Genomic DNA, 26633 nt, shown 5'->3' on the forward strand with positions numbered 1-26633 from the left:
ACCTCCAGGCATCTCAACAACAAGCAGCCGCCACGCTTTGTCTCATTTCCGGGGCCGGACCGGAAGTCCTCCTCCTGCCCAATAGTGAGGCGGCGGGGAGCGCTTTCTCGCGAGAGCTCGGCAACCTGGTACTCAGGGAGTTAGCCATGGAGGGTGAGCGGGCGCCGCTGCTTGGTTCGCGGCGGAGTGCGGCGGCGGCCGGGGCGTTTGCGGGGCGGCGCGCGGCGTGCGGAGCGGTGCTGTTGGCCGAGCTGCTGGAGCGCGCCGCCTTTTACGGCATCACGGCCAACTTGGTGCTGTTCCTGAATGGCGCGCCGTTCAACTGGGAGGGCGCGCAGGCCAGCCAGGCGCTGCTGCTCTTCATGGGCCTCACCTACCTGGGCTCGCCGTTCGGGGGCTGGCTCGCCGACGCGAAGCTCGGCCGGGCGCGCGCCATCCTGCTCAGCCTGGCACTCTACTTGCTCGGCATGCTTGCCTTCCCTCTGCTGGCCGCGCCCCGCTCGCGCGCCGCGCTCTGCGGGGACCCGAGCCCGGAGCTCGTCCGCAATTGCTCGGCTCCCTTCCCCAACGGCACGGCGGTGTGTCCCGATGTCGCCGCGCGCCGCTGCGCTCCGGCCACCTTCGCGGGGCTGGTGCTCGTGGGACTCGGAGTGGCCACGGTCAAGGCCAACATAACGCCCTTCGGCGCGGACCAGGTGAGCCGGACTCGCCCCCGTCCTCCCTGTTTTGCTTTTGCACCTACCGTGCACCACGCCTACCTGAACCAATGCCTGACTTTGCACTGGGTGCGCTACGCTGAAGATACGGGGACCGACCCGGTATTCTGTGTGCCTGCACATGCCCCAGGGTTCTCCACTGATGGAAGAAGCCACCCCTATACCTTAACCTACACACTTGACTGAGCGACTGATGGGAGAGCAAGGAGCTGCCCACCAAGCTCCCCAACCCGGTCACCTGCACCTCACATCTTGAGAAAGATTAAGGCTATGGAGGGGGATACTTCCTGGCCAGGGAATCTCTCTTGTAGTGTAGGTAAGATCACCTGCCTCTGATCTCTTCCTTCTAGTTAGGGACGGGAGGAAGAAGACCTGTCAGGGGTGGGGGCATTTCCTTGTAAAGTGATCCAGCTGGGTCGGTAGGAGGGAGAGCAAGGCTACTTCTAAGCCAGGTGAGAAAGGAGCCCACAAGTATGCATTCCACACCTCGCACAAGTTTCATGACTGGTAAAGAGAGAGCCTCATACTCTCCGGCAGGACCCTGTATCCACATCTGCCCTTGCATCTGGTACAGCACAGAAAGAGGGGCGGGAACCACACCCACCCTCTGCTCTGGAGGAACTTGCTTGTAGTGTGGGTGGAAGCCCTTGAGTAGACAGAAAGCAGGTGTGATCTGGATGGTAGGAAGGGCTTCACCCAATGAGGTGATTATTCATGATGTGATGGCCAGGGTGGATTTCAAGAGACGGTTCTTTCTAATGGCGGAGTCATTTGGGTTAAAATCTGAAAGAAAAGTTGAAGTTGTAGAGATGTGGATTGTATGCATGTACGAAGACCCGCCACTGCCCCAGTTTTCCGTTTACAAATGTACGGGCAAACACTTAGTTTTCATCTTCATTTTTTAAAAAATATTTATTTATTTATGTATACAGTATTGTGTCTGCGTGTATGTCTGCAAGCCTGAAGAGAGCACCAGATCTTATTACAGAAGGTTGTAAGCCAACATGTGGTTGCTGGGAATTGAACTCAGGACCTTTGGAAGAGCAGGCAATGCTCTTAACCACTAAGCCATCTCTCCAGCCCACATCATCTTCATTGTTTTGGGGTGGGCTGGGTAGGAAAGTCCAAAACCATGCTGTTGCTCTGAACACCAAGACCAAGAGATGAAGGAGGAGCCAAAGCTTTGGAGAGCAGAAGTGATCTGCTAGTGTCTGGGTGCCTCAGCTGCTCAGCTTCCCCTTTTAGGGCTCTCACAGGCTAAGAATGGATCTAGTGGTCAAATGCAAATCGAGTCATTTTGTAAGCAGTGGAAATTATGTGGGGTTGGAATGGCAGGCTCTGCGGATAAAGCTCTTTAAGGTCCTGCTCTTTCCTGCTTACTCATCTCCCCTGCTTCCCCTAGACTTGTAGAATCGAGTAGTCATAGAGGCCAGATGTCTCCTAAAGCCTGACACATGTTGTCTCATTGCAAAGAGATTACAAGTGGCTGCCGTAGAAAGTGGGTTGTGAGCCCGGCGATGGTGGCGCACGCCTTTAATCCCAGCACTCGGGAGGCAGAGGCAGGCGGATCTCTGTGAGTTCGAGACCAGCCTGGTCTACAGAGCTAGTTCCAGGACAGGCTCCAAAGCCACAGAGAAACCCTGTCTCGAAAAACCGAAAAAAAAAAAAAAGTGGGTTGTGTGGCAGGTGGGTGAGCACGCACACAGCTCAGACTGCAGCTGGTGCATGTGGCCTAGAGTGGAGATAGTGGCCTGGAAGAAAGGGGTGGACTCAGAAGTGGGAGGAGTGCAGTAGGGACTGCTAGAGGGTTCTTTGTGACTGCAGGGAAGGAGCCCTGAAATTTAAGTGACCAAGGTAAAATCATTTGCTCAGAGAGTAGCACCATGAATATAGGACTGGGCCGTGTTCAGAAGCCTCGTTTACATACATGGTCCACAAAGCTAACCAATTCAGTGAGGGCACATCTCAACTGTGACAGAAGTAGTAACTGCAGTACTTCAGATTTTGAGGCAGAAGGATTGCCACAACTTGGGCCAGCTCAGTCTATATCGCTCTAGGCTGTTACGGGCTACAGAGCAAGACAGTGGTTCGTGAAAGTAAAATATAAGCAAAAGAAGTAGTTGTCACTTTAGAATTTTAACACAGGGGCTGTTCCAATGAGCTTAGTGTCTAGTGCTATATGAAGACACAGGGTCAAAGCACTTTAGCTCTGTCCGAATGTCTTAAGCCTAGGTGTGGTAGTTTGCAAGAAATGACCCTCATAAGTCTCATATATATTTGGATTCTTGGTCCCTAGTTGGTGACTGGGGAAGATTAGGTGTGACCTTGCTGGAGGAAGTGTGTTACTGGGATTGGGCCTTATTTGAGATTAATACCTGCTGTTGGAGCCCACATATTTGCTGCTATAATGGACTCTTAGCCCTCTGGAAAATAAATCCTTCCTTCTATAAGTTGCCTTGGTCATGGTGTTTATCACATCGACAGGAAAGTAAGCAGCAAACTGGGCCATACCACACAAAGTGTACCTCTACTGTGCATCCCCACGTTGGCATAGTTTGAGTCTCATTTAGACTTTGCACTCACAGCCCCTTTCACCCAAGAACTTATGTGACTCAGAGTCTAAAATAGACATTCAAATCAAACATTAACTGGTATCACCCAAATCATAAATTTGTTTTAAAGCAGTTCTTTGCTATATGAATAACTTACTATTTATTAAAGATGAAGTCCAATTTGTACAGAAATGAGATGGGTATTTACACAGCTTGATACATTCCAAAGCCATAGCTTTTGAAAGTGATAGCTGATAGGGACATATTCAAAGTCTTGGCTGTTTGGAATTAAGCCACTATGCTTCTGTGAGAGCAGAAAAACGTTCTCTGTGCAGTGGAAACAGTGCAGCTCATAGTATGAAGTAGTGTCAAGTCTAGCCAGGGAGTATCAGGCAGCATTTGTTGTGGTCATGAGGTATGTCAGTGTGTGCAGTGTAAAGTGCAAGTGGTCCTTCTGTGGAATCAAGGCCACAGACGTCACAGGATGCAGCGTGGGCAAGCCCTGCCAGGAACATCTCGGGTCCATTGAACATTGATTCTGAGTTTGTTTTTGGTCCTTGTGCATTCAGCAACCTGTTACTGTTGCCAAGTTTCACACACACAGTTTGAGAAGCTTTGGTTGTAGTATGCATGGGGTGACTGTCTGTCCAGGCCCAGTTGTTCCACAGTCTGTGTTCTCCAGTAGATACTAGACCATTGATTAACTCTCCCTAGCAGGCCTGTTGAATGGCTCCTGTGAGGGTCACTGTGAGTGGGTCCCAGCCTGCATACATCATTGTAGCTAAGAATAGGTGCTCTTCCACAGAGTAATAATTGGAATTGTCTCCAGAATCTCCACACTTAACACCATCTGGAGGAGAGACCCTCTGGATCTGGGACCCTAGAGAAACTTCACAGCCACTTGGATGTGCTCAGTGATTGGCTCTCTGGTGTTTTGGTTTTGTTTTCTGATTGTGGGTTTTTGTTTTATTTTGTTATATTTTTGAGACAGGGTTTCCGTGTAGCTGAGGCTGGCCTCTAATTTACTAGTAGAAGATGACCTTGAACTACTAATATCCCTGCCTTTGCCCAAGTCACGTCTCTCCCCCTCCATTCTTGGCCATTTTATTTTTTTGACCTGGGGTTTTTCTGTGTAGTCCATGCTGTCTTCAGACTGACTAAGTAGCCCAGATGGGCCATCCAACCTGTATTAGCCTCTGAATGGTGGTGTGAGGTCAGTGAGCTCTTTTGTTTACGTGTGTGTTTTTGAGACAAGGTCTTTCTGTGTATCCCTGGCTGGCCTGGAACTCTAGGTAGACTAGGTTGGCCTGGAGCTCACAGAGATTTCCCTGCCTCTGTCTTTATTTGTGTGTGTGTTCATGGCAATGTTGTGCATTTCAGGTCAGAACAACCTGCAAGAGTGGATTCTCTCCTGCCATTCAGATTCTGGAGATGGGGTTCAGGTTTTCAAGCTTGCTGAAAATGCCTTTACTTGCTGAGCCATCTCATTGTGCTGGCTCAGTATTTTTTGTTTTTAACAGAAGTTAGAGAGCTAAAAATGTAAGAGAAGGACACATCCTCCTTTTTTTTTTTCAACTTTTCTATAACTTTGAGATGTTTCAGTGAAAAGTAAGGTGTTGCCCCTCTACTGATGAACAGCTGACTTACCGCAGTCTGTCTTCTGTGAACATGCTACCCACCCACAGCAAGAGGTTAGGGTTCCCAGGGATGTAATGAGCACCTCAGTAAGTAAAGGATGCTGAACATTCAGTGAGTAAGCAGACACATGGGCTTCTGGCCAGGGCAGTGGTGGTTTGACAGCTCTGAGACTGCGAGAGACCTTGAACCACGCGTAGGTTCATCTTGTGGTGTGTAAGTTGCATCTTTAGCAGGTAACTGGAATCCTTAAGGAGGCACTTGCTGTCTGCTGCCTCATGACTGTTCTTTGAGGGAGATTTCAAGACCTCCCTTGTTTCTAATGCGTCAGCTACTTTGTGGGAGAAGCCTGATGGCTGGAAGGGTGCTGTGCCAATGTTTTCTGCCTGGGGCAGTTCTTGCTGGCCTTTCCTGTTTAGAGGAGTGGGCTGCTGTCTTTAAGGTGCTTCTGCTTCTCTTAACTGGTGCTGCCAGAGTGCCCTCTCATGTGGGAGATGGGCCAGGCTGTGGCTGTGATCACAAGTACCAGGTCACTTCAAAGTGAGTGCAAATCTATAAGTCACTCTCATTTGAAAGCAAAATTCTGCCCCTTGCCTTTCCCAGTACTTACCAGTTGCCAGAGGTCAATCATTCTTGGTTGGTGATACTCGAAATAGTGAGCTGAGTGCTAGGTGCTTGTCTATGACTCCAGTACTTGGAAGGCAGGGCAGGAGGCCTAGGACTTCAAAGCCAGCCTCAGCTACATAAGGAGTTGGAACCCACCCTGGGTTACTTAGACCTTACGAGGTAAAAGCTACCATGCAGGTAGAGTAGACAGTACTGCCTTTGTGGTTTGCTTTAGTTTTGAGTCAGGCTCCTCTACAGACTGTAGGAATTCTTTGCTTCAGCAGAGATTCTGAGTGCTGAGATTGTGCTGAAACATGGCATCAGGACACCCAGGGTGGTGTTTGTTCCAATGGGGAGAGGTTAGGCTCCTGCAAATCTGATACCGTCAAACCTATTCTTTCTGGCCTGCTGACCTTTCCTCTCTATTTGACTGCAGTGTTTTCATGGGGAGTGGAGGGGTTATGGGGAGCTTGTTCAGCCTTGGCAGGATATGTGGTGATGTCATGATGTCATGCGACTGGTATATTGGGAAGCTGTGGCCTTTGGCCAAAGGCAAGGAGAGGCATGTGACAGACAGCTCAGTCAGCAGCAGTTCCGTTTGTATGCTGACGGATGGTGTGTGGCTACTGAGGCCCTGAAAGTAGGCCTCCTTTTATGAAGCAACTGTGGCTGGAAACTTGAACAGTAAAGTCAGTTGACCACCGAGTTTACAAAGGGCATAAGGACTTTTGCTTATGTTAGGGTTAAGTTAGGGTTCTGCTAGGCCAGTTGAATAAGTATTTCCTACTGTCTTGGATTCTATGAATGTGGGAAGATGTATGTGATCCTGTGATGTGTGATGGGAAGGGCTTGGAACATTTCAGTTAGTATCTAATGTCTTGTGCTGGGCGTTGTGGTGCATGTCTGTACTTCCAGCAGTTCTAGAGGTTGAAGCAGGGAGATCATCAAAGCCCAGGAGTTTGAGGCTGGCCTGGACTACTGATCCCATTTCCAAAGAAGTGCTTTTGCTTTTGCTTTTCTTTTTCTTTAAACTGGCCCCTTCCCTTTCATGTTTATGTGTATGTGATATTTAACACACACAAAGTACAGTGTATATATAAAGAATAAAGAGCCAGGCAGTGGTGGCGCACCTTTAATCCCAGCACTGGGGCAGGGTTGGGGGGGAGCACAGAGGTAGGTGGATCTCTGAGTTTGAGGACAGCCAAGGGCTACACAGAGAAACCTTGTCTCAAAAAACAAAATGAAACAAAACAGAAAGTATGTATGTATGTATTTTCTGTTTCTTTGCTCATGTGTTTTTTTTTCTTCTGGCCTGCCTCCACTGTGTCATGGACATTGGTGTCCACTGTTGAGTAACATTTAAAAGCTTGTGCCTCCTCTGTAAGAAACTGCGACTATAAACGATTGCCGTGATGTCTGCCTTCAGTGGAACCTTTGTTCAGAACTGATGTGTGTACAACAAAATCCTTACGGTTGCTTGCTTGCTTGATTTGGGGGCTAGCGATGGCACTTAGTAGTAAAGGTCATATCTAATATCTGCAGGGACCATGTTAAGTCCCTGGCCCTGAAGAAAGGAAAGATCAAGCCAACAACTTGGATTTTTCAGTTTGACATGATTATAACTGTCTGACTAAATTCAAGCAAAGGACTTGCCAACACAGTAGCTATCATTTGGAGTTTAATAATTGTCAAGGGATGCTCAGTTTTGACTGTATAATTTGTACCTTCACCTTAATCTTAAATACTCTGTAGGAAACCATGAGTGCCAAGCAGAAGTCTTATTGCATGTTGTACTTGGCAGCTTTGCTCCTGGCACTAGAGAGGAGATTGCTCTGTGGATCAGAAGAGGTGCTATGGAGTCAATTTTAACCCTATCCATCCATTAAGGATGTGTCTGTATATGTTCAAGTCAGTCTTGGGCTGTGGGTTTGCTCAAGACCATTTGTGCAATGAAACTGCAGAATGATGCTGACTAGGACCTGTCCTGTCCTGAGAGTGTCTGTGTAGATGTAAAAAGCACAGGTGGAAGAAGCCAGGTTGGGCCTGACTCGCCTAGCTACCAGCCAGGTGGGATCTGCAGAAGGTTTGCGCGCGCTAGCGTGCGTGCGTGCGTGCGTGCGTGCGTGTGTGTGTGTGTGTGTGTGTGTGTGTGTGTTCATCTGAAGGGAGAGTTAGCTTGGGGCCGATTTTTGAGCACTTCTTGAGTGTGTTGATGAGATCTTTTGGGTAGCTCAGGCTAGCCTCCGGCTCATGATTTCCCTGCTTCTGTCTCTCAAATGCTGGGATTACAGGTGTGTATCACTGGCACTGAATAACCTTTCTAATCTAAAACTACTTTGTGATTGTAACTGTTTACTATGCCTAAAGCTTAGTTGTAGGCTTATCAAAGACTCTGATGTTTGGGCTCCATGCCTTGCCTCTGAGTAATCCTTACTTAAGTGCATGGAGCCACAGCCTACTTGGCAATGTCCTAGTACTTGTGCTAAGTTCAGCGAGGCCCTGAGCTCCATATGACAGCGCAGAGCAGTTAAGTGCAGGCTCCTGATAATCCAAGATGATGATTCTGCTGTAGGTTCTGGAACTTGTTTTAAGGATCATATCCGCTGGTTTCAAGGTAGGCGGTCTGCTTACTTTGAACACTAGGAATTCCTTGCATTTGGAGTGGGCTTCAGCTCCTGGAATGATTGATGTCTTTTGTTGAGAGACTGGCTGGATCTGTAAATAGCATTTTGATTGTGTCCTACTGTTTTCTGAGAGCAGAGACTTGAGACACCTGTATCTGCTCTCGTAATGGAGATGACTAGGTACTTGGTGTTGGGGCACGGCTTGTATGTAGCTGCTGTGGGTGGCTGGGTGGTCATTTAAGTATTAAAAACACTAAAGATTGTGTTAACAGAACAGATGAAAAATGTAGAAGATCACATGTTCTTACACGTTTCTTTTCCCTGTTACTTTAGGTCAAAGATCGTGGTCCAGAAGCCACTCGGAGATTTTTCAATTGGTTTTATTGGAGCATTAATTTGGGAGCGATCCTGTCATTAGGAGGCATTGCCTATATTCAGCAGAATGTAAGCTTTCTCACAGGCTACCTGATTCCCACTGTCTGCGTGGCTATCGCTTTCCTGGTCTTCCTCTGTGGCCAGAGTGTCTTCATCACCAAGCCTCCTGATGGCAGCGCCTTCACAGACATGTTCAGGATTCTCACCTACAGTTGCTGCTCCCAGAGAGGTGGGCAGCGGAGAAGTGGGTGAGTTGCACAACTTTTCACTTCCTGCAGATAAAATACCAGCTGAAGTCTGGGATGTACGGCTCGTGTGTCTGATCCCCAAGCCAGCTTTCATTGAGAAAGTGTGTGGTGTAAACCTTGCCATTCAGTTAGCAGAACCCTGAGTTCAGTACTCTATGCCCAACTTCCTCACTGCCAGCATGGATAAGGATGCCTTGATGCTGTTGGGTTGCAGATTTTGAAGAAAGGGATCTGCAGAGAGTACCATGGAGACACATCACGTGCTTTAGACACAGAATTGTGTTAATGAGAACTTAGGCTGTGTGTGTTGTCAGTACTTATCTCTAAGGGAAGCTGCTGTCTCTTTCTTGGTCAGCATAGCGTCCCTCATCCAGGGCTATGGCAGCTACTCTCTGATGGAGGGGAACACAAACATGCTTGAGCTGCATTAGGGGAACATTTACCCTTACTCGAATGGGACTTGCACAGCCTCAGTGCTGATTGTCCCAAGCCTGGGACTTTTAGAAAGGGCCATATTCTGAGATCTACTCCCTTCTGCTGCTGATGGTGACCCATGGTCCTGCTCTGTGCAGATTAATGGAGTTGAGAAATTGGCCTAAGGAGGACTTAGATGTCTCTGTGTTTTCTGCAGACTGCTGTGTAGAGTAAACTGGTCCATTGATGGTGGTTGTGACATTAGACAGCCTGCAGTACTGGAGTCACCAGAGCAGTCAAGGCAGAGAGAACCAAGGTTCAGGGAAGCTCCTGGACCTTGGTAGTCAGCTCCCTCCCAAAGATTTACTGAGCCTAAGGCTTTCCAGGAGTTAGTGAGCAGAGATGGATTCCTTGTCCTTAGGCCACCTGTGGGGTGGCTCTGGTTGTGAAAATGGTCTACAGGCTACGGTGCATAGTCTCGCCCATGCTTGTCTGTGTCTGTTATTGGTGTACTGCAAGCCTCTATGTGGCAGAACTGAAGCTACACAGTGACTACTGTGGTTGTGCTGATGGCGCATGAGTCCCCTGTGTGAAATCTGACTGTCCAACCTCCTTTGTGAATCTACTGTTTACTCTGGCGGCTTTCAGACCCTGCCCAGAAGGGGACTAATACTGAGGAGCTTGCAAAGCTGGGTGTCACCCAGCTCCAGCTGATCCTGGTGTTTGCTAGGACCTGACTTTAGCCAGACAGAAGCAGTGTTGCAGACTTTAGCTGTTTCTAATCTAGACTGCTAGCCATGGGCAGGACAGCCCTTTGCCATTAGCCCTGATAAGAACCTTGGAGCCAGGGTCCAGCATTACTCCAGGACCTTTGGGATATCTCAGTGCACACATGACAAAGGAAGGGGGAGACTGAGCAGTCTGCCTTTTTCTCAGCTTCAACTTTGGAAATCTTTGGAACAAAACTAAACAGACAGGTTTGGAAAGTCAATAAATTGTATGAGCTTGCTGTGGAACCTGGTAGTTCAGAGACATTACAGTGCCTGACTTTGTTTGCCCAGGGGATTGGACAACTCTTAGGATTGTTGTAAGGCTCTTAGCAGCCTAGTACCTGATGGAACCTTTCACTGTGCTATGGGAGTTTCTGGAGTGGGATTTAAGAGCTCCAGAAGTGCCACACACCTGTTCTCCATGGGTCTGACTCTTGGCCCTGTCCCTGTGTGTGGTCTAGGTGATGTGTTTGGAGGGCAGTGGTGCTGATTTTAGATGAGACCTGACAGTCTGGGTTCACATCATCACCGTACTATAGTAGAGCTGGCGAGGACGCTTGTTTGGAGTGCCTTTGTGCAGAGTTTTTGACAGGTGCAAGGGGGGTGCACTGTGCACCTAGCCTTTCAGAACTTGGACACAGGTACAGGGAAACTGAGTCACAGTCTCTGTAGGAGGAGTGGGCTCTTGTCTGTGACTGTGGGGGCTTCTATGTCACAGATTAGAGCACTAACCATGCAAGTGGATTAGGAGCTTTTTTTCTGAGACAGGGTCTCATGTAGCCCAGGCTGGCTCTGTACTGGGTTCATATCTAAAGAAGTGATTATTCTGCCTCAGCCTTCCTAGTGTTGGGGTTACATGTGTGCCACTTCACTTGGTGATTGGGAGGCTTTAGACCATAGATTCTCAACTTTCTTAACAGTGCGACCCTTTAATACAGTTCCTCATGTTGTAGTGACCCCCAGTCATAAAATTATTTTTGTTGCTATTTCATTCAAAAACTAATTTTGCATAAATCATAAATTATTTTTACATAAATCATAATGTAAATATCTGTTATGCAGGATATCTGTGAAAAGATCCTTCAGCGCCCAAGGGGGTTGTGACCCAACAGGTTGAGAACCACTGCTTTAGCCATACCCTGGTTCATCAACTTTAAAGTATTGTAATGATATACAACACTGAAAGGCTCTGAGTGACCTGTGAGAGCCTGGTGCCAAGGGGATTTGGTTCTTGGCATCGATGTGTTTCAGAGATACATCATTAGTGTGTGTGCTCATCACTAATAGAGGTATTGCCTGCTTCAGGTATATGGGAACTAGAGATAAATAGGAATTTGAAGGAGTTAGAGATGTTCTCAAATGAAGACAAAGTATAGGAACCTGTGACTCAGTGTCCCTCACACCTAGTCCATGTGGTACTGGGTAGTCATAGGTATTTACTTCATCAGAATTTGGCTAACATACTAAGATATGGACTCTAGTTTATCAATCTTCCCCAGCTTGGAATTCACATTAAGTGCATAAGCTTTGTAGGATAAAAATGAGGGGCTGGAGAGACAGCTCAGCAGTTAAGAGTACTTGCTAATTTTGTCAAGGACCTGGGTTTGATTCCCACTACTCATAGTCTTCCACAACTCTGGTTCCTGAGGATCCATTGTCCCCTTCTGGACTCTGAGGGCAGCAGGCATTCATACAATACACATATATGCAGGCAAGCTGGGTGTGTTGGCACATGCTTTTAATTATAGCAGAGACTGGCAAATCTCTGAGCCTGAGGCCAGCTAGGTCTATGTAGCAAGTTCCAGGACAGCCAGGGCTCCATAGGGAGACAGACAAAACATACAGGCAAACCACACATATAAAATAAGAAAAAATATTTAAATGTGACCATTTAGTGAAATAGGGCATAGGATTATAAACTCCAGTGCAAAAGGGTGGAATTGGGAGGCTCTTGGTGGGGTTGAGTGTCTCCTGTTATTTTTGGTCAACAGTGCACAGTTCTGTACAGTCCATATTGGTATTGTGTAGCCGGGAAAGACCTTGTTGCTATCTTCAGGGCCCCACTTATTTTGTAAAAACTGCAGAGAGGCAGGGGCGTGACCCACAGCTGTTGGTGTCCAAACATATCCCTCTAAGCCAGGAAGGTCTCACTCCTGTCCTGACCCCAACTCGGAGACATTAGAGTCTTGACTCAGCTCTTGTCTCGTCTGTGGTCTCTGTCCTAACTTCCTCCTCGAAATGGGCCAGTAAGAGCCTTGGAGGACTTCCCAAGCCTGTGATAAAGGAGAGTGAGCGAGTGCTCTGTTGGTTCCCCACAGGCATGCTATAATATCTCTCATGGTTCTTTACTTCATACTGTCCTTTTACCCTGAGAGAGATGTTGCTTTCCCTGCCATCAAGGCACCTTCTAGTCCCTCAATTGTCTGCCTGTGTGATAAGCCAGTGTAGTCACAGGAAACATGGGTTGCTGTCAGTTGGATAGAAGTCCAGGCCACATTGCTGCCCTGTGGAGCTGCATGAGTTGATACATCGTCCATGTGGGTTCATTAGACAGAGCTGCCCTGTCCAAAGGCCCTGTGGTCAGCCATAGGAGCTGTGTGGGCAGTCCACAGTTAGTCACAGAAGGACTTAAAGCAGGGCAGTGCAGAGAGCCGCTTTCACACCCCAGAAGTGATTTGTTACCAGAGCGATGTCCCTGGGGGTGGAAGTAAACTAATTCCTTCATTTTGTCTCCCAAAGTGAAGGCCTTGGAGTCTTTCAGCAATCCTCTAAACACAGTCTGTTTGATTCATGTAAGATGTCGCGTGGAGGGCCGTTCACAGAGGACAAAGTGGAAGACGTGAAAGCCCTGGTCAAGATCGTGCCTGTGTTCTTGGCTCTGATTCCCTACTGGACTGTGTACTTTCAAGTGAGTGCTGCAGGTGTCTGGCCTCCCCAGCCGCATGGCAGGTGCTGCAGTGCAGGACTCAGGGCTAGCCACCAGTTGCCACAGTTTGAAGCCATGGACTCAGATTGGCTGCTTCATATTGGAAAACCTTTCCCAGGTGGCAGCTGAGAGTTGGGTACATCTGGTTGTCTGGACCCTCTAGCTTCTCATTTGGTTTCCTGGCAGCTCTTCTCAAAGAGACTCTAAGGTGACCCAGTAGTTGCCACGTCTGAGTTTGAGAGGTGGGAGGAGTCATCTAGAAGAGGGAGGGCTTGTACACAGGCTTGGAGAGGCTCTGCCGGCTTACTTGTACCATCTGCTTTCTTTATCCAGATGCAGACTACATACGTTTTACAGAGTCTTCATTTGAAGATTCCAGAAATCTCAAGTATCACCACTACCCATCACACGGTAAGAGATCTGGAGGTGACATGACTCCTTTCTGCAGCTGCCACAGGTAGCTGGGACACTGCCACTAGAACTAGTTCCTGACTGGTTACAGCCTGCTGAGATTGGGTTGACCGGTGCCTTTAAACTTAGTACTGGCAGATTCCAGCCCTTCCCCCAGCTCAGGACACAGTCATTATCTCTAGTTGAAGCATCCCGGGTGGTTTGGGGAGCTGCTGTAATGCAGCTAATGCCGTACTCTGTGCAGCTGCCTGCAGCCTGGCTCACCATGTTTGATGCGGTGCTCATCCTCTTGCTCATCCCGCTGAAGGACAAGCTAGTGGACCCAGTGCTCAGAAGACACGGCCTGCTCCCATCCTCCTTGAAGAGGATTGCTGTGGGGATGTTCTTCGTCATGTGCTCTGCCTTTGCTGCGGGTGAGCGCCCCCCCCCCTGCCTCTTTTCTTCTCTTTCCACTCCCAGCATGGCTTCTGCTAGTGTATTGTGCTGAAGACACTGAGCAGCTGGTGACTCTTCATCTTCAGATGTTCATTTCACACGTGTCGTTTGAGGGCAAACCTTCATCTTGTAGGGCTGGGTAGACTTGCCGTGTGCTGCGGCCCCAGGCTGCGGGCTGACAGTGGGAATGAGAGGACATTCTGTGGAAGCTTCTGAATCTCACAGTTGTTGGAGCCTGCAGGTGTCCCAGCATCAAAAAACAAAACAAAACAAAACAAAAAACCTAAAAAAAGGTCTGTGGGATTGTTAAGGCTCCTAGGAAACTCCCAACAAAAGTCTTAGCAGCTGAGGCCCCACACCACACTTCAAGGGACAGTGCCCTAAGATACTCCTGTTTCCATCTTTGTTTCTGTTTGTGAATGAGACTGGGATAATCTCCTTTTCAGTGTGAGTGTCCTGCCTTCATTGAGATTTGAAACTGGTGCACCATAAAACAATATAATGGCAGGGAAAAAGCGTTTTCCACACAGTTGTGGTCTGAGGAACGTGGTACTGAGCTCTACTGAAGGGAGTTTAAGAAAATGCCTCTGCCGTCACAGCAGAACATGCTGCTGATATGGTGCTCACGGGCTTAAGGAAATCGGTCCCACCAGCTGATGGTGGGGCACAACCAATCCCAGCACTCAGGAGGCAGAGGCAGGTGGATCTCTGTGAGTTTGAGGCTAGCCTGGTCTACAGAGGGAATTGTAGGACAACCAGGGCAATACGAAGAAACCGTGTCTTGAAAAACCAAAAAAGGGGGCTGGAGAGATGGCTCAGAGGTAAAGAGCACTGGCTGCTCTTCTAGAGGTCCTGAGTTCAATTCCCAGCAACCACATGGTGGCTCACAACCATCTGTAATAAGATCTGGTGTCCTCTTCTGTACTACAGGATACATGCAGGAAGAACCCTGTATACATAATAAATAAAAATCTTTAAAAAAAAAAAAAAAAAACAAAAAAAAAGAAAAAAAATCACTCAGCTTAAGAAGTTCATCTTTCAGGTGCTAGGTTATTAAAATAACTAGTGCATTTTCTGTTGATCAAACACATAATTAAAGTGAGGTTTATCTGAGTGACACATTGCTTTATAAGTTAGCAAAGAAATAAGCAGAGCACATGAATTGGGGACGCAGGGTAGTCTTTGGGAATTCTGGGCTGGAAGGAATCTCTGTCTGTCTGCCTCTAGTGCCTATGGCTTGTCTTTGTTCTCAACTTCTCTTCGTGGGTGGGGGCCCTGCATCCTGCAGTTGTGCCAGCTGGGTGTCAGAAGGGCTTTTGATTCCTTCCTTCTTTTCAGGGGCATTTTCTCATAGAGCTCTGTGATAGGTTTCTATACAGCCTCTTTTCTTTCAGTTTCATGCATGGCTGAGGCTCCTTAAATGGTTGTCCTCAGAGCCATGTGGGCTGTCCTCTGGTCTGTGGGTAGATCAGTTCTGGAAACAGGTTTATCTTTTAGACTCTGTCCTTTCTAAGGTCTTTTAAAGTGCCAGGAAAGTACGTGTTTCATAGGGTCCAGCATTAGCTGAATCTAGGCAGCTCCAACCTGCCTGTAGAGACCACGTAGTATGCAGCTGTGTCTTCTCAAGAAACTGCCCTCGTAAGACATAGGAAGGAGCTATCCTGTCAGGAATTGAGGGGCACAGTCTAGCACCTCATCGGAGACAGCCATTACTGCTGCACACAGGCAGTTTTGCAGTTTTTGGGTGGAGGACTGAGGAGTGTCCACAGACTTTGAGTAGAAACCTAACACTTCACCTTGTACCTGCCATACACAGGACTTAACTCCGCTTACACTGTGTCTGTCAGTGGCAACTGGCTCCAAAGGCCCTCAGGTGCAAATTGGGTAGGCCACGGGCTTTCCAAGATGGCTTAAGGGAAAAGAAAGTTTTTCCCTGTATTAGGTTTTATTTTTCCCCTTAAAAAAATTTGTGTTTTTTAAAGCTGGGCATTGGTGGTGCACACCTTTAATTCCAGCTTTCAGGAGTCAGAGGCAAGCGGATCTCTGTGAGTCCAAGGCCAGCCTGGTATACAGAGTGAGTTCCAGGACTTCTAAGAAAGAAAAAAAAGAAAAGAGTTTGGTTATTAGCTGGGTGGTGGTGGCACATGCATTTAATCTCAGCACTCAGGACTACATGGAGAAACCCTGTCTTAAAAAAAGAAAGAAACAAACCAAACCAAACAAAACAAAACAGTTTGATTATTTTATGTGTGTGGATGTTTTTGTCTGAATATATGTGTGTGCACTGCCCCATGAAGGTCAGAAAAGGGTGTTGGGTCCCCTGGAACTAGAGTTACCTGTGGGTGCTGGGCATGGTATCCAGGTCCTGCAAGATCAACACACGTGCTACCTCTTCAGCTTCTGATTATGTGTTTGAGACAGGTTGTTATGTAGTCCATACTTGCCTGAGACTGATCATCCTCCTGCTTTATCCTTTGAATGCTGGCCTTACAGGTATAGCTATCACACCCAGCTATGTGTTTTGTTTCTTCCTCTTTTTACCTGAAGGCTTAAAATACAGTCTATCACTATTTTATATCTCCTTACTGATGCTTAAGTCCCCACTGCAGCTCCTTACTATCTCTATTCCTGTGAGCACAGTTTTTCTAGGGTTTGGAACAGATCTAAGTCACTTTTCTATTTTATTTATAGTGTCTTGCATTTACTTATATTTTCTTCATTTTTATCTTGTATGTGTTTTGTTAAGTATGTTCCTAACTACCTTGCATATTTTGGTGGCTTCTGTGGCTTTTATGTGGGATTTTCTTAAAATTCTGTAGACTTTGGTGGATTGTTTTAAATAAAATAGTTCCTCCTTGTCTTCTGATAAGTTCCCCTGCCTCCCCCTCCCCCCATGTTTATGCTGCTTTTGCTGAGCAGTTTGGGTGAAATTACTGTATATTTCTTCCGGATTAGTATGTTCCTTGCTCTGGCCAGAGTGGCCCAAAGAACCACTGTCAGGTTAGCTGCTATTTATGTACAGCTAGTGGCAGTGGTAATGCCACAAACTAAGCTTCATTGTACATGCGTTAGCAGCGGGTAATCGTACATGTTCATTGTACATGTGTTAGCAGCAAGTAATTGTGACCTCAGGTTTTCTTTCTTTGGTGACCAAGAGAAATGCTTACACCCTACCCCCACTTTGACATATTAACTTCTAGGAATTTCACAATTCTAGATGTTTACTAAAGTTTTTTGATAGTTTGGTTTTGGTTTCTGGTTCCTTGAGACAGGATTTCTCTGAGTAACCCTGACTGTCCTGGAACTTGCTCTGTAGACCAGGTTGGCCTCAAACTCAAGGGATTTGCCTGCCTCCCGAGTGCTCCACTGCTGGCCTTAAGATTTGTTTTGAAAGATTTCATTTACGTGTGTGTGTATATGAGTGCAGCTACCCAGCTACCCATGGAAGCCAGAAATATTAGATCCCTAGAGTTGGATTTACAGAATTGTGAGCTGCCTGCTGTGGGTTCTGGCAACTGAAATTGGGTCCTCTGCAGGGTTAATAGATGATTTTAATCACTGAGCTACCTCTCCAGTCCCTTATTTTTAATTGTATGTGTGTGTGCAGGTATGTGTGTGCAGTGCCTGCAGAGGCCAGAGGAGGGCATTGGATCCTCTGGAACTAGAGTAACCAGTGATTCTAAGCTATTGATCATTGATCTGGAGACAGAACTCTGGTCTCTGCAGGATCAGCAAGTGCTCTTAACTGCCAAGCCATCTTCCCAACCCCTCTTTCTTGTTTAATGGTGAAAAAAAAATAATGCTGAGAATTTTCCTGTTACAGCTATACTTTGTTAAGTATGTTTACTGTAGTTTTGTTTTTATTACTTTAAAATTTTTATTTTGTGTTCCTATGGGGGTAGAGGTGTGCAGGCCACAGCACATGTATGGAGATCAAAGACCAACTTGCCTAGATGAGTTCTCTTCAATCATGTAGGCTGTAGGGATCAAACTCAGGTCATCAGGCTTGGTGACCTTGCCTTCACACACTGACATGTCTCACTGTCCCAGAACTTTGCTTTGATTTCCATTTGATCTGAAAGTCACTTGGGGCTTTTCACGTTGGTGCTAAGGTTTGTGTTTGTGCTTTTGGTAGTGATAGTTCATATTGTAGAGCTGAGGGAGATCATCAGTCCTTTGTTGGGGGTTTAGGGGGAGGTATTACCATGGCACAGTCATGAAGTAGCACCAACTTGTTACTCAGGTTCCCAGTGATTGTTTCCAAGGTGTTCCCTTCACTATTCCTGCTGAGTTGTTTCTCCTGGAGCCTCAGGCCTTTAACGTGGGGTACTTCATTTTGGTTCTGCTCACAGTCTGTTTTATTTTCTTGAACCTAGGCAAGTTTTTGAGCTTCATCTAGACAATTAGGTGCATTTATTTTTAGAAATGCACATTGATTAATTCAGGATATTCTTTTTGTTTCAGTGCCTGTGGTGTTGTTTTTGGAGACTTGGGTTGCTTACAGGAGCATGGGTATCTTCACAGTGGCTATGCCATGAATGAAATATATCTGCCTCCCCCAGTGACCATTAGCTGCATGCAGATCCTCATGCATCCTCCCAGTTTTAAAAAGATGACCAGAAAGAGGTTTAACTTGAGGGTTAAACTAAACATAGTGAACTTCCCTGTGAGGAAGAGATGGATAACAACTGTAATCTGCATACAAAGCTGTCATGGTCACCTTCCATCCTCACACCTCTCAGGCTTGTTGATAAATGCCTGTAATACACTGAAGACTTAGCTCAGTGACAGCCTTAGTGCTCCACTAACCTGCTTCTCAATTCCAGGAATCCTGGAGAGTAAAAGACTGGACCTGGTGAAGGAGAAGACCATCAACCAGACCATTGGTGGTGTGGTATACCATGCTGCTGACCTGCCTATTTGGTGGCAGATCCCACAGTATGTGCTCATTGGCATCAGTGAGATATTTGCAAGTATAGCAGGTGAGACTGAATGCTGGTAACATTTGGGACTGTCTGTATTGTACCCTGCAGTTTCCTGAGCAGGGCCATGGTGCTTGGAGGGGGTGGGGTAGGGTTGTGGCTTACAGCATGAATTAGTAAATAATAATCCTCATGCTGAGGCTGCCCTTTCCTGTGTAAAACCAGTGTTCCCTAAGATATTTTCATGAGTCCATGACCTGCCCTGTGTGTGCCTTAGAAAGGAAGGGGAAGTGGCTGTGGGAGGCTTCCTCTGGACCTCTGTGTCCCCAATCTCTAGGCAGAACACAGCTGTGCTTCTGGCACAGACTTACATGAAGGAGCAAACCCGAGTTAGAGCTTGTCCTCGTGGGCTTCTGTCACTAGTAAGACTCTGCAAGGACAAGGCGATAGTGCAGATCGGCTAACGCAGTGTGAAGAGAGGAACTGTTGATGCTCCGTTTCCTAGAGGGAGGGAAAGAGGAGCATGCTGGTGCCTCACCTCTCAAACCCTGGCAGAATTCTAACTAGTGACAGTGGGCTTTGTTTTGTCTTTGCTCCACCCGGTCATTGGGAATCTCAGTCTATAGGTGCTTGAACCTATTATGCTGTGTTGATTATGAAGTAGGGTCCGTATGGAGAGAGCTCCCCCCCAGACATATTCAAGTCTAGACTTATAGCATGATAATAAAAACCCAGAGACATGTATTGGGGTTCAACTTGAAGTTCAGAAAAGCAAAACATCCAGCCATTGTCTCTTATCTCTACCTTAGTCCAAAATGGCAATTCTGCCTCCAGGAATCTCAGAATGAGACTGTGAGCTGTCTCTTCCTGCTTTATATTCTTCTCTGGGGCTAGAATTAAAGTCATCCACCACTACTGCCTTGTTTCTATGGCAAACGAGTGTGGCTACTGGGACTAAAAGTGTGTGTCACCACTGCCTGGTCTGTAAGGCTGACCAGTGGGGCTATTTTACTCTGATCTTCGGGCAAGCTTTATTTATTAAAATACAAATGAACATATCATTGACTTTTTATTCAAAGATTCATTTTATATGCATGGTGTGTTGCCTGCATGTATGTATGTATACCACATGCATGTAGTTCCCATGGAGGACAGAAAAAGGCATCAGATCCCCTGGAACTGGAGTCACAAATGGTTGTGAGCCTCCATGTGGGTACTGGAAATAGAACCCGTCCTTTGTATGAGCAGCCCGAGCTCCTAGCGAACGAGCCATCTCTCCAGCCCCTGATCTCTTGACTCTTTGAGAAAGGCTCTAACACTGCAGTCCTACTGACTTGAAACTTGCAAGAATCCTCCTGCTGTAGCCTGTTGAATACTAGGATTTCAGGTATGAGACATGTGTCTGTCTTGTAAAACTTTTTTTTTAAAATATTTATTATGTATACAATATTACATCTGTGTGTATGCCTGCAGGCCAGAAGAGGGCACCAGACCCCATTACAGATGGTTGTGAGCCACCATGTGGTTGCTGGGAATCGAACTCAGGACCTTTGGAAGAGCAGGCAATTCTCTTAACCACTGAGCCATCTCTCCAGCCCCCTTGTAAAACTTCTTAAGGGAGAATGGTGGTGTTCTTTGATGTGTTTTAAGAGTCGTCATGAGAATGAGTGGCCAGCACCTAGTCCTGACTTCTCCAATCAGGAGACAGTCTTTCCGAAAGTGCTCAAACCTCAGTGGAGCCTGCGTGTGCTGCTGGGAAGCTGACTGAGGGTGACCTCATGGTGACCATGGTAATCTTCTCAGTGTACCCTCCTTTTCCTTTTCTCTAGGTTTGGAGTTTGCCTACTCTGCTGCTCCCAAGTCCATGCAGAGCGCCATTATGGGACTCTTTTTCTTCTTTTCTGGCATCGGGTCATTTGTGGGCTCAGGACTGTTAGCCCTGGTGTCTCTCAAGGCCATTGGGTGGATGAGCAGCCACACAGACTTTGGTAAGATTCTAATGTCTGGGATGGAAAGCAGGGTGCTTGCTGCTGTCCCAAGAGGCCATTGGCCCAAACCCTCTGTTGTTGAAGTTTGCGGTGAGTAGCACTGCCTTGTCAGCTGTTGCATCCAGCTCAGCACAGTCTGCAGTGTCAGGTGAGGAAGACCTGCATGGCAGTTCCTGTGTCAACCTGAAGTTTTGGATTCTGGATGTTAGGACAGACAGTGGCTTTGTCAGTGAATACTGTTCTCAGTCTGCTGGATGTTTCTCTGGGCAGCTCTGCAGTGCTGTGGGTGAACAGGAGCTGCAGCATTGTTTGCCTTTTAAACAAGTAAATGTTCCCAGAGGGCCATAATGTCAGCATTTCCCTGCTTGATATTACCCACTTTTATTGCATTCCTGGGAAAGTCAGGAATTTGTTTTTTGGAAGTAGTGTGGTGTGATTTCCAGAGCCTTGGATTGGATTCCTTGGAAGGCCCTGGGGTAATGTTCAGAAGGCTGAAACCCCCTCCCTTAGATGCCTGTAACTGACTCTAGCTATGTGAGGTCAGTTGTAAATCCGTCAGCTGGTCTGGGACTTGCCCTTGCTCTCATCCCCCTGGGAGGGTGGCAGCCCTGGAATGCCTCATTGGTTCTGGGTGCCATGGAGTCAGCCTGCATGGTGTAGACTTTCCCAAATGTTCATCAAAGAGACCAGGATTCTAATTACTATTTGGTTTAAAAATATTCACTATTCTATGTGCACATAGCACAGGCAGGTGGCTGTCGTGGTACATGGAGGGAGGATAACTTTCAGGAGCTATTTGTCTCCTCCCCCTGTGGGATCTGGGGATTAGTCTTAGACCAAGACTTTGCATGGCAAGTGTCTTTATTTGCTGAGCCATCCTGCCAGTCCACAATCATTTGTGGGGACAGGGTCTCACTCTGTAGCCCAGGGTGACCTCAAAGTGCAGGAGTACCATTCCTACTTAGACAGTAGTGAGATAGTGTCCAAAGGGGCTGGGGTGAAGGAAACAATGCATCTCACAGGGGACCTCCCCAAGCCCACCAGGGGACACCACATCACTCATCTGCAATAATGCTGGCTCTGCCTCCCGAGTTCTGGATTGTAAGTGGGAACTGCCTTATCTTAGACTCATTCTTTGTGTGCAGAGTTGACTGGTTATCCCCATTTGCAGTACACTCCTTCCTAGCTTATTTACTAATTTAGTGTCTTAACATCCCCCTCTGTTTGTTTCTGATAGACTGTACCTAAGCCTTGGAGAGTTCGATTGCTGTGTTCAAGGTAGTGCTAGGCAGTCCCCAGGAGCCTCACTTTCCACTAGGAAATGGGATCAGTGCTGCCAGAGGCCCTGGTGTCACCTGGAGAGAGATCAGATGAAGGGGGTGGTAGCTCCAAGCCAGCACCCCCTTCTCACACCAGGTGCACAGCCACTGGGCCTTTCCCTCACTGTCCCCTGTCCTATGTTAGCATTCTTGCAGAAGAGGGGTATTGAGAGCTTATGTAGTGTCCCTAGCAGGCTAAGGAGTCCTTGTGAGGGTTCAAGACTCCCTAGGCTTCAGTTGCACTGTTTCTTATTCTCTAACTCCTTACACCGTCTCACTGCTGTCTAAGGTCACCTCAGAACCTTGTTGTGTCTCTGCTAACCACCATGACCCTGCACAGGACACATTCTGTTCCCAAAGAGTCAGCCTCGAGTACCTCCTGTTCTGAGAGGCGCCCTGTTGATCCCGAGTGCCACTCACTTACAGGCTTGTGTCAGTGAACTTGTTCATTCTGCCCTGATGGACATTGGTGTCTCCAGTGTTGGCTTCATGAAGGAGCTTTGGTGGGCATTGCTGTTCAGGCCTTCCATTTCATTCTCAGAAGACCAGGAGTCTGATGAAACAACTTTTTTTTTTTTTTAACCCCTCATTATGATCTTCTTTCTGTGACTGCCCAGGACAAGTGCTTCTTGGGTGATGGGTACATGTTTGAATTCTCTGCAAATTCCCAAATGAGTCTGGGCTCTTTTTCTGCTCTGGGGCTGACAGTGTGGACATAACACTGTCCACCTGGCCTGCCAGCTTCAACACTGCACATAAAATTAGATCATTGGTACCTTGTCACAGTTGGATCAAGTGTCCATCCCCTGCAGTCACAGAGGAGACAGGATAGGTGTCACTGACCATGAGGGAACAGGCAGAGCTGGGTTCCGTTTACTGACTGAATCAGTCTTTGGACTGTGAGGTTCAGGGTAACAGGGCTCTTCCACTCCGGGCAGACTTAGGACCTTTGTCCTTCCCTCTGGGTCAGAATCTTGCATATATTTATGTTTCTTATAGGAACATGTGTGTTGTACTTGCTCATGTTCCTTGCTAGATATTTGATGCCAATAAGCATCTGCTCAGGTAGTAAAAGGGCATGTAGAATAACCCAACATAAAAAGATGTCAGGGAGAGGAAGTCAAAGTCTCATTTTCTGAATAAACACTGAAACATGTGTCAGAAAGCTCAGCAACTTCCAGCCACAGCATTAGTTGTGTGCCAGTTCCTTCTGTGGGACAAGTCGTCTAGAGTATGACTGTGCCCCTTGGCTGGCCCCGGTGACATGAATGATACCTGTGGCTCATGGAGACAGGAGCCAGGAGGTCATCCTGCCACTCTTGTTATTTTGGTCCTGGGTCAGTGCTAAGTAGTGGTGGTGCTGGATTTTTAAGTAGTCCTTGAGGAACAGTGGTTTACAGAAGTGACTGTGCCAGGTGGGCAGCATTGCAGCTGTCGCTGCTTCACCCAGTCAGTGGAGACCATAGGCTCGCACCTCCCAGCCTGGCTGTTGATCTCCGTAGTCTGTGGCCCTGACCTGCACCGTCCTCTTTGTTTAGCATTTGGGTGATGTAAAAGCTGTGACAATGCTTTAATGAGACCAGGATGTGTCTGTTACAGCAGTCAGGGCTACCTGGGCATTGTTTGAAACTTGGAAGAGATTAAGACTGGAAAAAGCATCTGTCTTGCTCTAGTGGGAGGTTATGTCCTCATTGCTGCCTGTCATGTGGGAAGGCCGTACCCTGTGACCATTCTATGCTCAACACCCTGCAGTGTTTGCTGAGGTAGGGACTTAGCCCATCCTCCCAAGCATTGCTGTCCTGAATGTAGAGAGTGACCTTAAGTGGAGTGACGAGAGAGCACCTCAGAAAGGTAGAAGTGAATGCCATGGCAGACAGTCAGGAGCAGAATGCCACTCCCTCCCAGGATTGTTACAGATGCAAGTTACCATCATGAACCTTCTCTGAGAAGTTACCAGTCTTTCTCAGCCCAGGGTCAGAGCTGGGTCCAGGACAGCTACCTTCCTCCCTCACTTCATCCGAATGGAAGAGCCCCTGGAAGGGAGGTGGCTAGTGCAGAGTACTCTCTCAGGTGGCCAAGAGCCAGTGAGAAGGTGCCCTGTCCATAGAGTGCACTCACCAGGAGGTGTCTGCTCACTTCTAGGGAACATCAACAGCTGCCACCTGCATTACTATTTCTTCCTGCTGGCCGCCATCCAGGGAGCTACACTGCTGCTCTTCCTCATCGTGTCTGTGAAGTACGACCGCCAGCGAGCCAGGGCGGATGGGGGGCCCACCAGCACAAGGACCTGATGCAGCCAGCCAGCATGCTCACAGGTTCTGCAGACTGTAAGGCCTCAGTGCCTGCTAACCGCCAGGGCACTGCCAGCAGGCCCATTGAGGGAGCGTTGGTGACACAACTTCTGAACCTGCATGTTATCTGGACTGGCTTCCCCCTCCCGCCGCCCAGATGAGTGTGGGGAGTGCCTTACTGTGATCAGTCTCCTGTGCACTGGGCCTGCCAGGGGAGAAGCATGGGGCTGAGAATGTGGGCTCACTGAAAGGCTCTGCTAGTCCTAAGCCAGCCATGCTTTCTCTGTTTGAGTCCTCTGTTCTGCTACTGGCATCCTTATTCCTTACAAACACTGTTACTCTTCCTCATAGCGTCTCCTCTAAGATCAGCAAGCACTTCCATCAAGGGGTAGGAGATTCTCTTTAGAGGTGAAACTGGTCGATGGCATGAGGGTCCCTAGAAGCACTGCTCCATTCAGTTTCTTTCTTGTCACAGGTCTTGCGGATGCCAAGGCCTTTGGGTCAGTAGTGTAGACTCATCTGCAAGTAGGTTTTGTTGGCAAGGTAGGGGAGCTTTCTTCATTAGACTAGGCTGGCTTCAGACATGGGGCCACCTTTTGTCTGCCACCTGAGTGCTGAGATCCCACACCGTGGTCAGTGGGACTAAGTTCTTGAATTACCAATGTGCTTTTTTAAGCACATGCATCAGTAATCCTGAGGACACCATGTCCTTGCTGAAGCCAGACAGCAGCTGGCAGAAGACTGAAATCACAACAGGCAGATCCTCTCCTAGAACCTGACTGTGGGTGAGGCTGGAGGCAGGGGTGAGTGGGAAAGCCCTGGAGCTGTTTGGCTGGTTGCCACCTTTGTATTGTTACTGATGTACCTGGAGTTTGTTCTTTGTGTTGCTGTGTTTTGTATAATTTTATAAAAGCTTCTCATACATGACAAGAGCTTCCTGGGTGGTTTCTCCGAATTCTGCCTGTTTGACTCCCTCTATAGGTTTCATTTCATGACAGAAGCTCCTGCCAGCTCAGCCTTTCATTCCCTTGGCCAAGCAAGCGCTGGAGCTACTGTGTTCAAGTACATTTCTGCCTCTCACACTCCAGGTGGAAAGGATTTGGAATGAAAAAAACCCACCGTACCCCTTGTTCTTGTTTTAAGGGGAAGGTAGTTCTGCAGAGCTCAGCTTACATCTTAGGAGAAGCTGGGTGCTGACATCTTAACCTCCTGTTCCATTGTAGGCTTTCTAGGGCTGGTGAGAGAGCTCAGCAGGTGAAGGCACTTGCCACCAAGCCTGAGACCTGTGGGCATGAATGAAGGAAAGAACCAGTTTGCATGAGTGACCTACACACCACTGGGACACATGCAACCCTTGACCCCAAGTAAAGCATGTCATTTTTTTAAAAGTAAGTCTCCGTCACAGAATCTTTTGTATTTACGTGAAAGAAGGAGCTCTGCCTCCCCCATGTGTGCTCTGGACAAGGTACCTATGGCCTCCTCAGCCCTTTGACCACCCAGGGAGCACCCTCTGTGAGACAAGCATGGCAGCTTGCAAGGGACCTCTGTGTGATGAAAAGGGTCTGTGTGATCTGCCTCAAAGCTCCTGGGGTTTGATTTTTACCCCTGTCACTTGCTGAGTGGTAAGAGCATCCGTCATTCTAATGAGACCATAATGGGGCTGGCTTCAGGATCGGCCATACTCAGTGAGTGGTACATCCAGCTGTGGATAGCAGCAGCCTGTGATGGGAGTCCCCGTGACTATACTGATGTCTCCATAGCTCCCAGAGGATGGCATCTGGAGGGCTGGCTTGGTGTTGAGCAGAATGAGTGGCCTTCCCTTCCCTTGGCCCCCATGTCTGTTGGGATTAACGAGCTGCCCAAGTTCAAGTTTGGGAGTGATCTGCCATGGTAGTCAGACTCAGGAAAAGAGCCTGGTGGGTATCTGATTAACCAGCAGTCCTATGTGTCTGCAGATTTACCTGCAGTGGACCCTGTGGAACCTGGCTGTGGAGGAGCAGGTGGTGGTCCTAAGCCTCGACATTTGCATCTGAACAGTTCCAAACAAGAAGTTGAATAAACACAAACTGGCCTGTGCTATTTGGGATGTTCAAAGCTGTGTCTGCCCTGAGGTCTTGGCTATATTACCTTTGCTGATCTCTGAGGAGACAGAATAGCTTCTTTGTGGATGTGGGTGAGAACTACATATGTCCCGGCAGAAGCAGAGAAATTTTAATAAAACCAACTTCTTTCAAGGTGCTTGGTCCCTCAGGGCTGCAGTTGGTGATCCGGGAGCAGGCCATGGCCCTGTGTCCACTGCAGTTTGCAAGGCTCTGGGGCAAGTCACAGCTTAATGTCCACTGGTTGCTGTGGCTTCTTTGGGCGTGGGACTGGGGAACAAATACACACTAACTGTTGTGGG

At 47.8% G+C, this 26633-nt stretch overlaps 1 protein-coding gene across 2 annotated transcripts; it reads left to right on the forward strand.

Annotated features, from left to right (window-relative positions):
* Positions 1-106: 106 nt before the first annotated feature.
* On the forward strand, positions 107-25162 carry Slc15a4 (solute carrier family 15 member 4). 2 transcript variants are annotated; one of them, XM_050146641.1, is made up of 8 exons: positions 107-695; positions 8467-8756; positions 12680-12848; positions 13200-13277; positions 13585-13690; positions 18539-18694; positions 20464-20622; positions 24084-25162. In XM_050146641.1, the coding sequence occupies exons 1-8, from the start codon at positions 147-149 to the stop codon at positions 24230-24232; spliced, it is 1656 nt and encodes a 551-aa protein (XP_050002598.1). In that variant the 5' UTR covers positions 107-146; the 3' UTR covers positions 24233-25162. The 2 variants fall into 2 exon arrangements, with proteins under 2 accessions (XP_050002598.1, XP_050002597.1); XM_050146640.1 differs by having other exon boundaries at positions 108-695; positions 13522-13690.
* Positions 25163-26633: the final 1471 nt, after the last annotated feature.

Source organism: Alexandromys fortis, unplaced genomic scaffold (genome assembly GCF_014885135.2).
Source record: "Alexandromys fortis isolate MF-2015 unplaced genomic scaffold, M_Fortis_MF-2015_v1.1 scaffold_56, whole genome shotgun sequence".
NCBI lineage: Eukaryota > Metazoa > Chordata > Mammalia > Rodentia > Cricetidae > Alexandromys > Alexandromys fortis.

Coding starts and splice junctions, on each gene's coding strand:
- Slc15a4 (XM_050146640.1), top strand. CDS start 147: ATGGAGGGTGAGCGGGCGCCGCTGCTTGGTTCGCGGCGGAGTGCGGCG. Junction 8,757..12,679: donor GGTGGGCAGCGGAGAAGTGG/GTGAGTTGCACA, acceptor TGTCTCCCAAAG/TGAAGGCCTTGGAGTCTTTC. Junction 18,695..20,463: donor GATATTTGCAAGTATAGCAG/GTGAGACTGAAT, acceptor CCTTTTCTCTAG/GTTTGGAGTTTGCCTACTCT.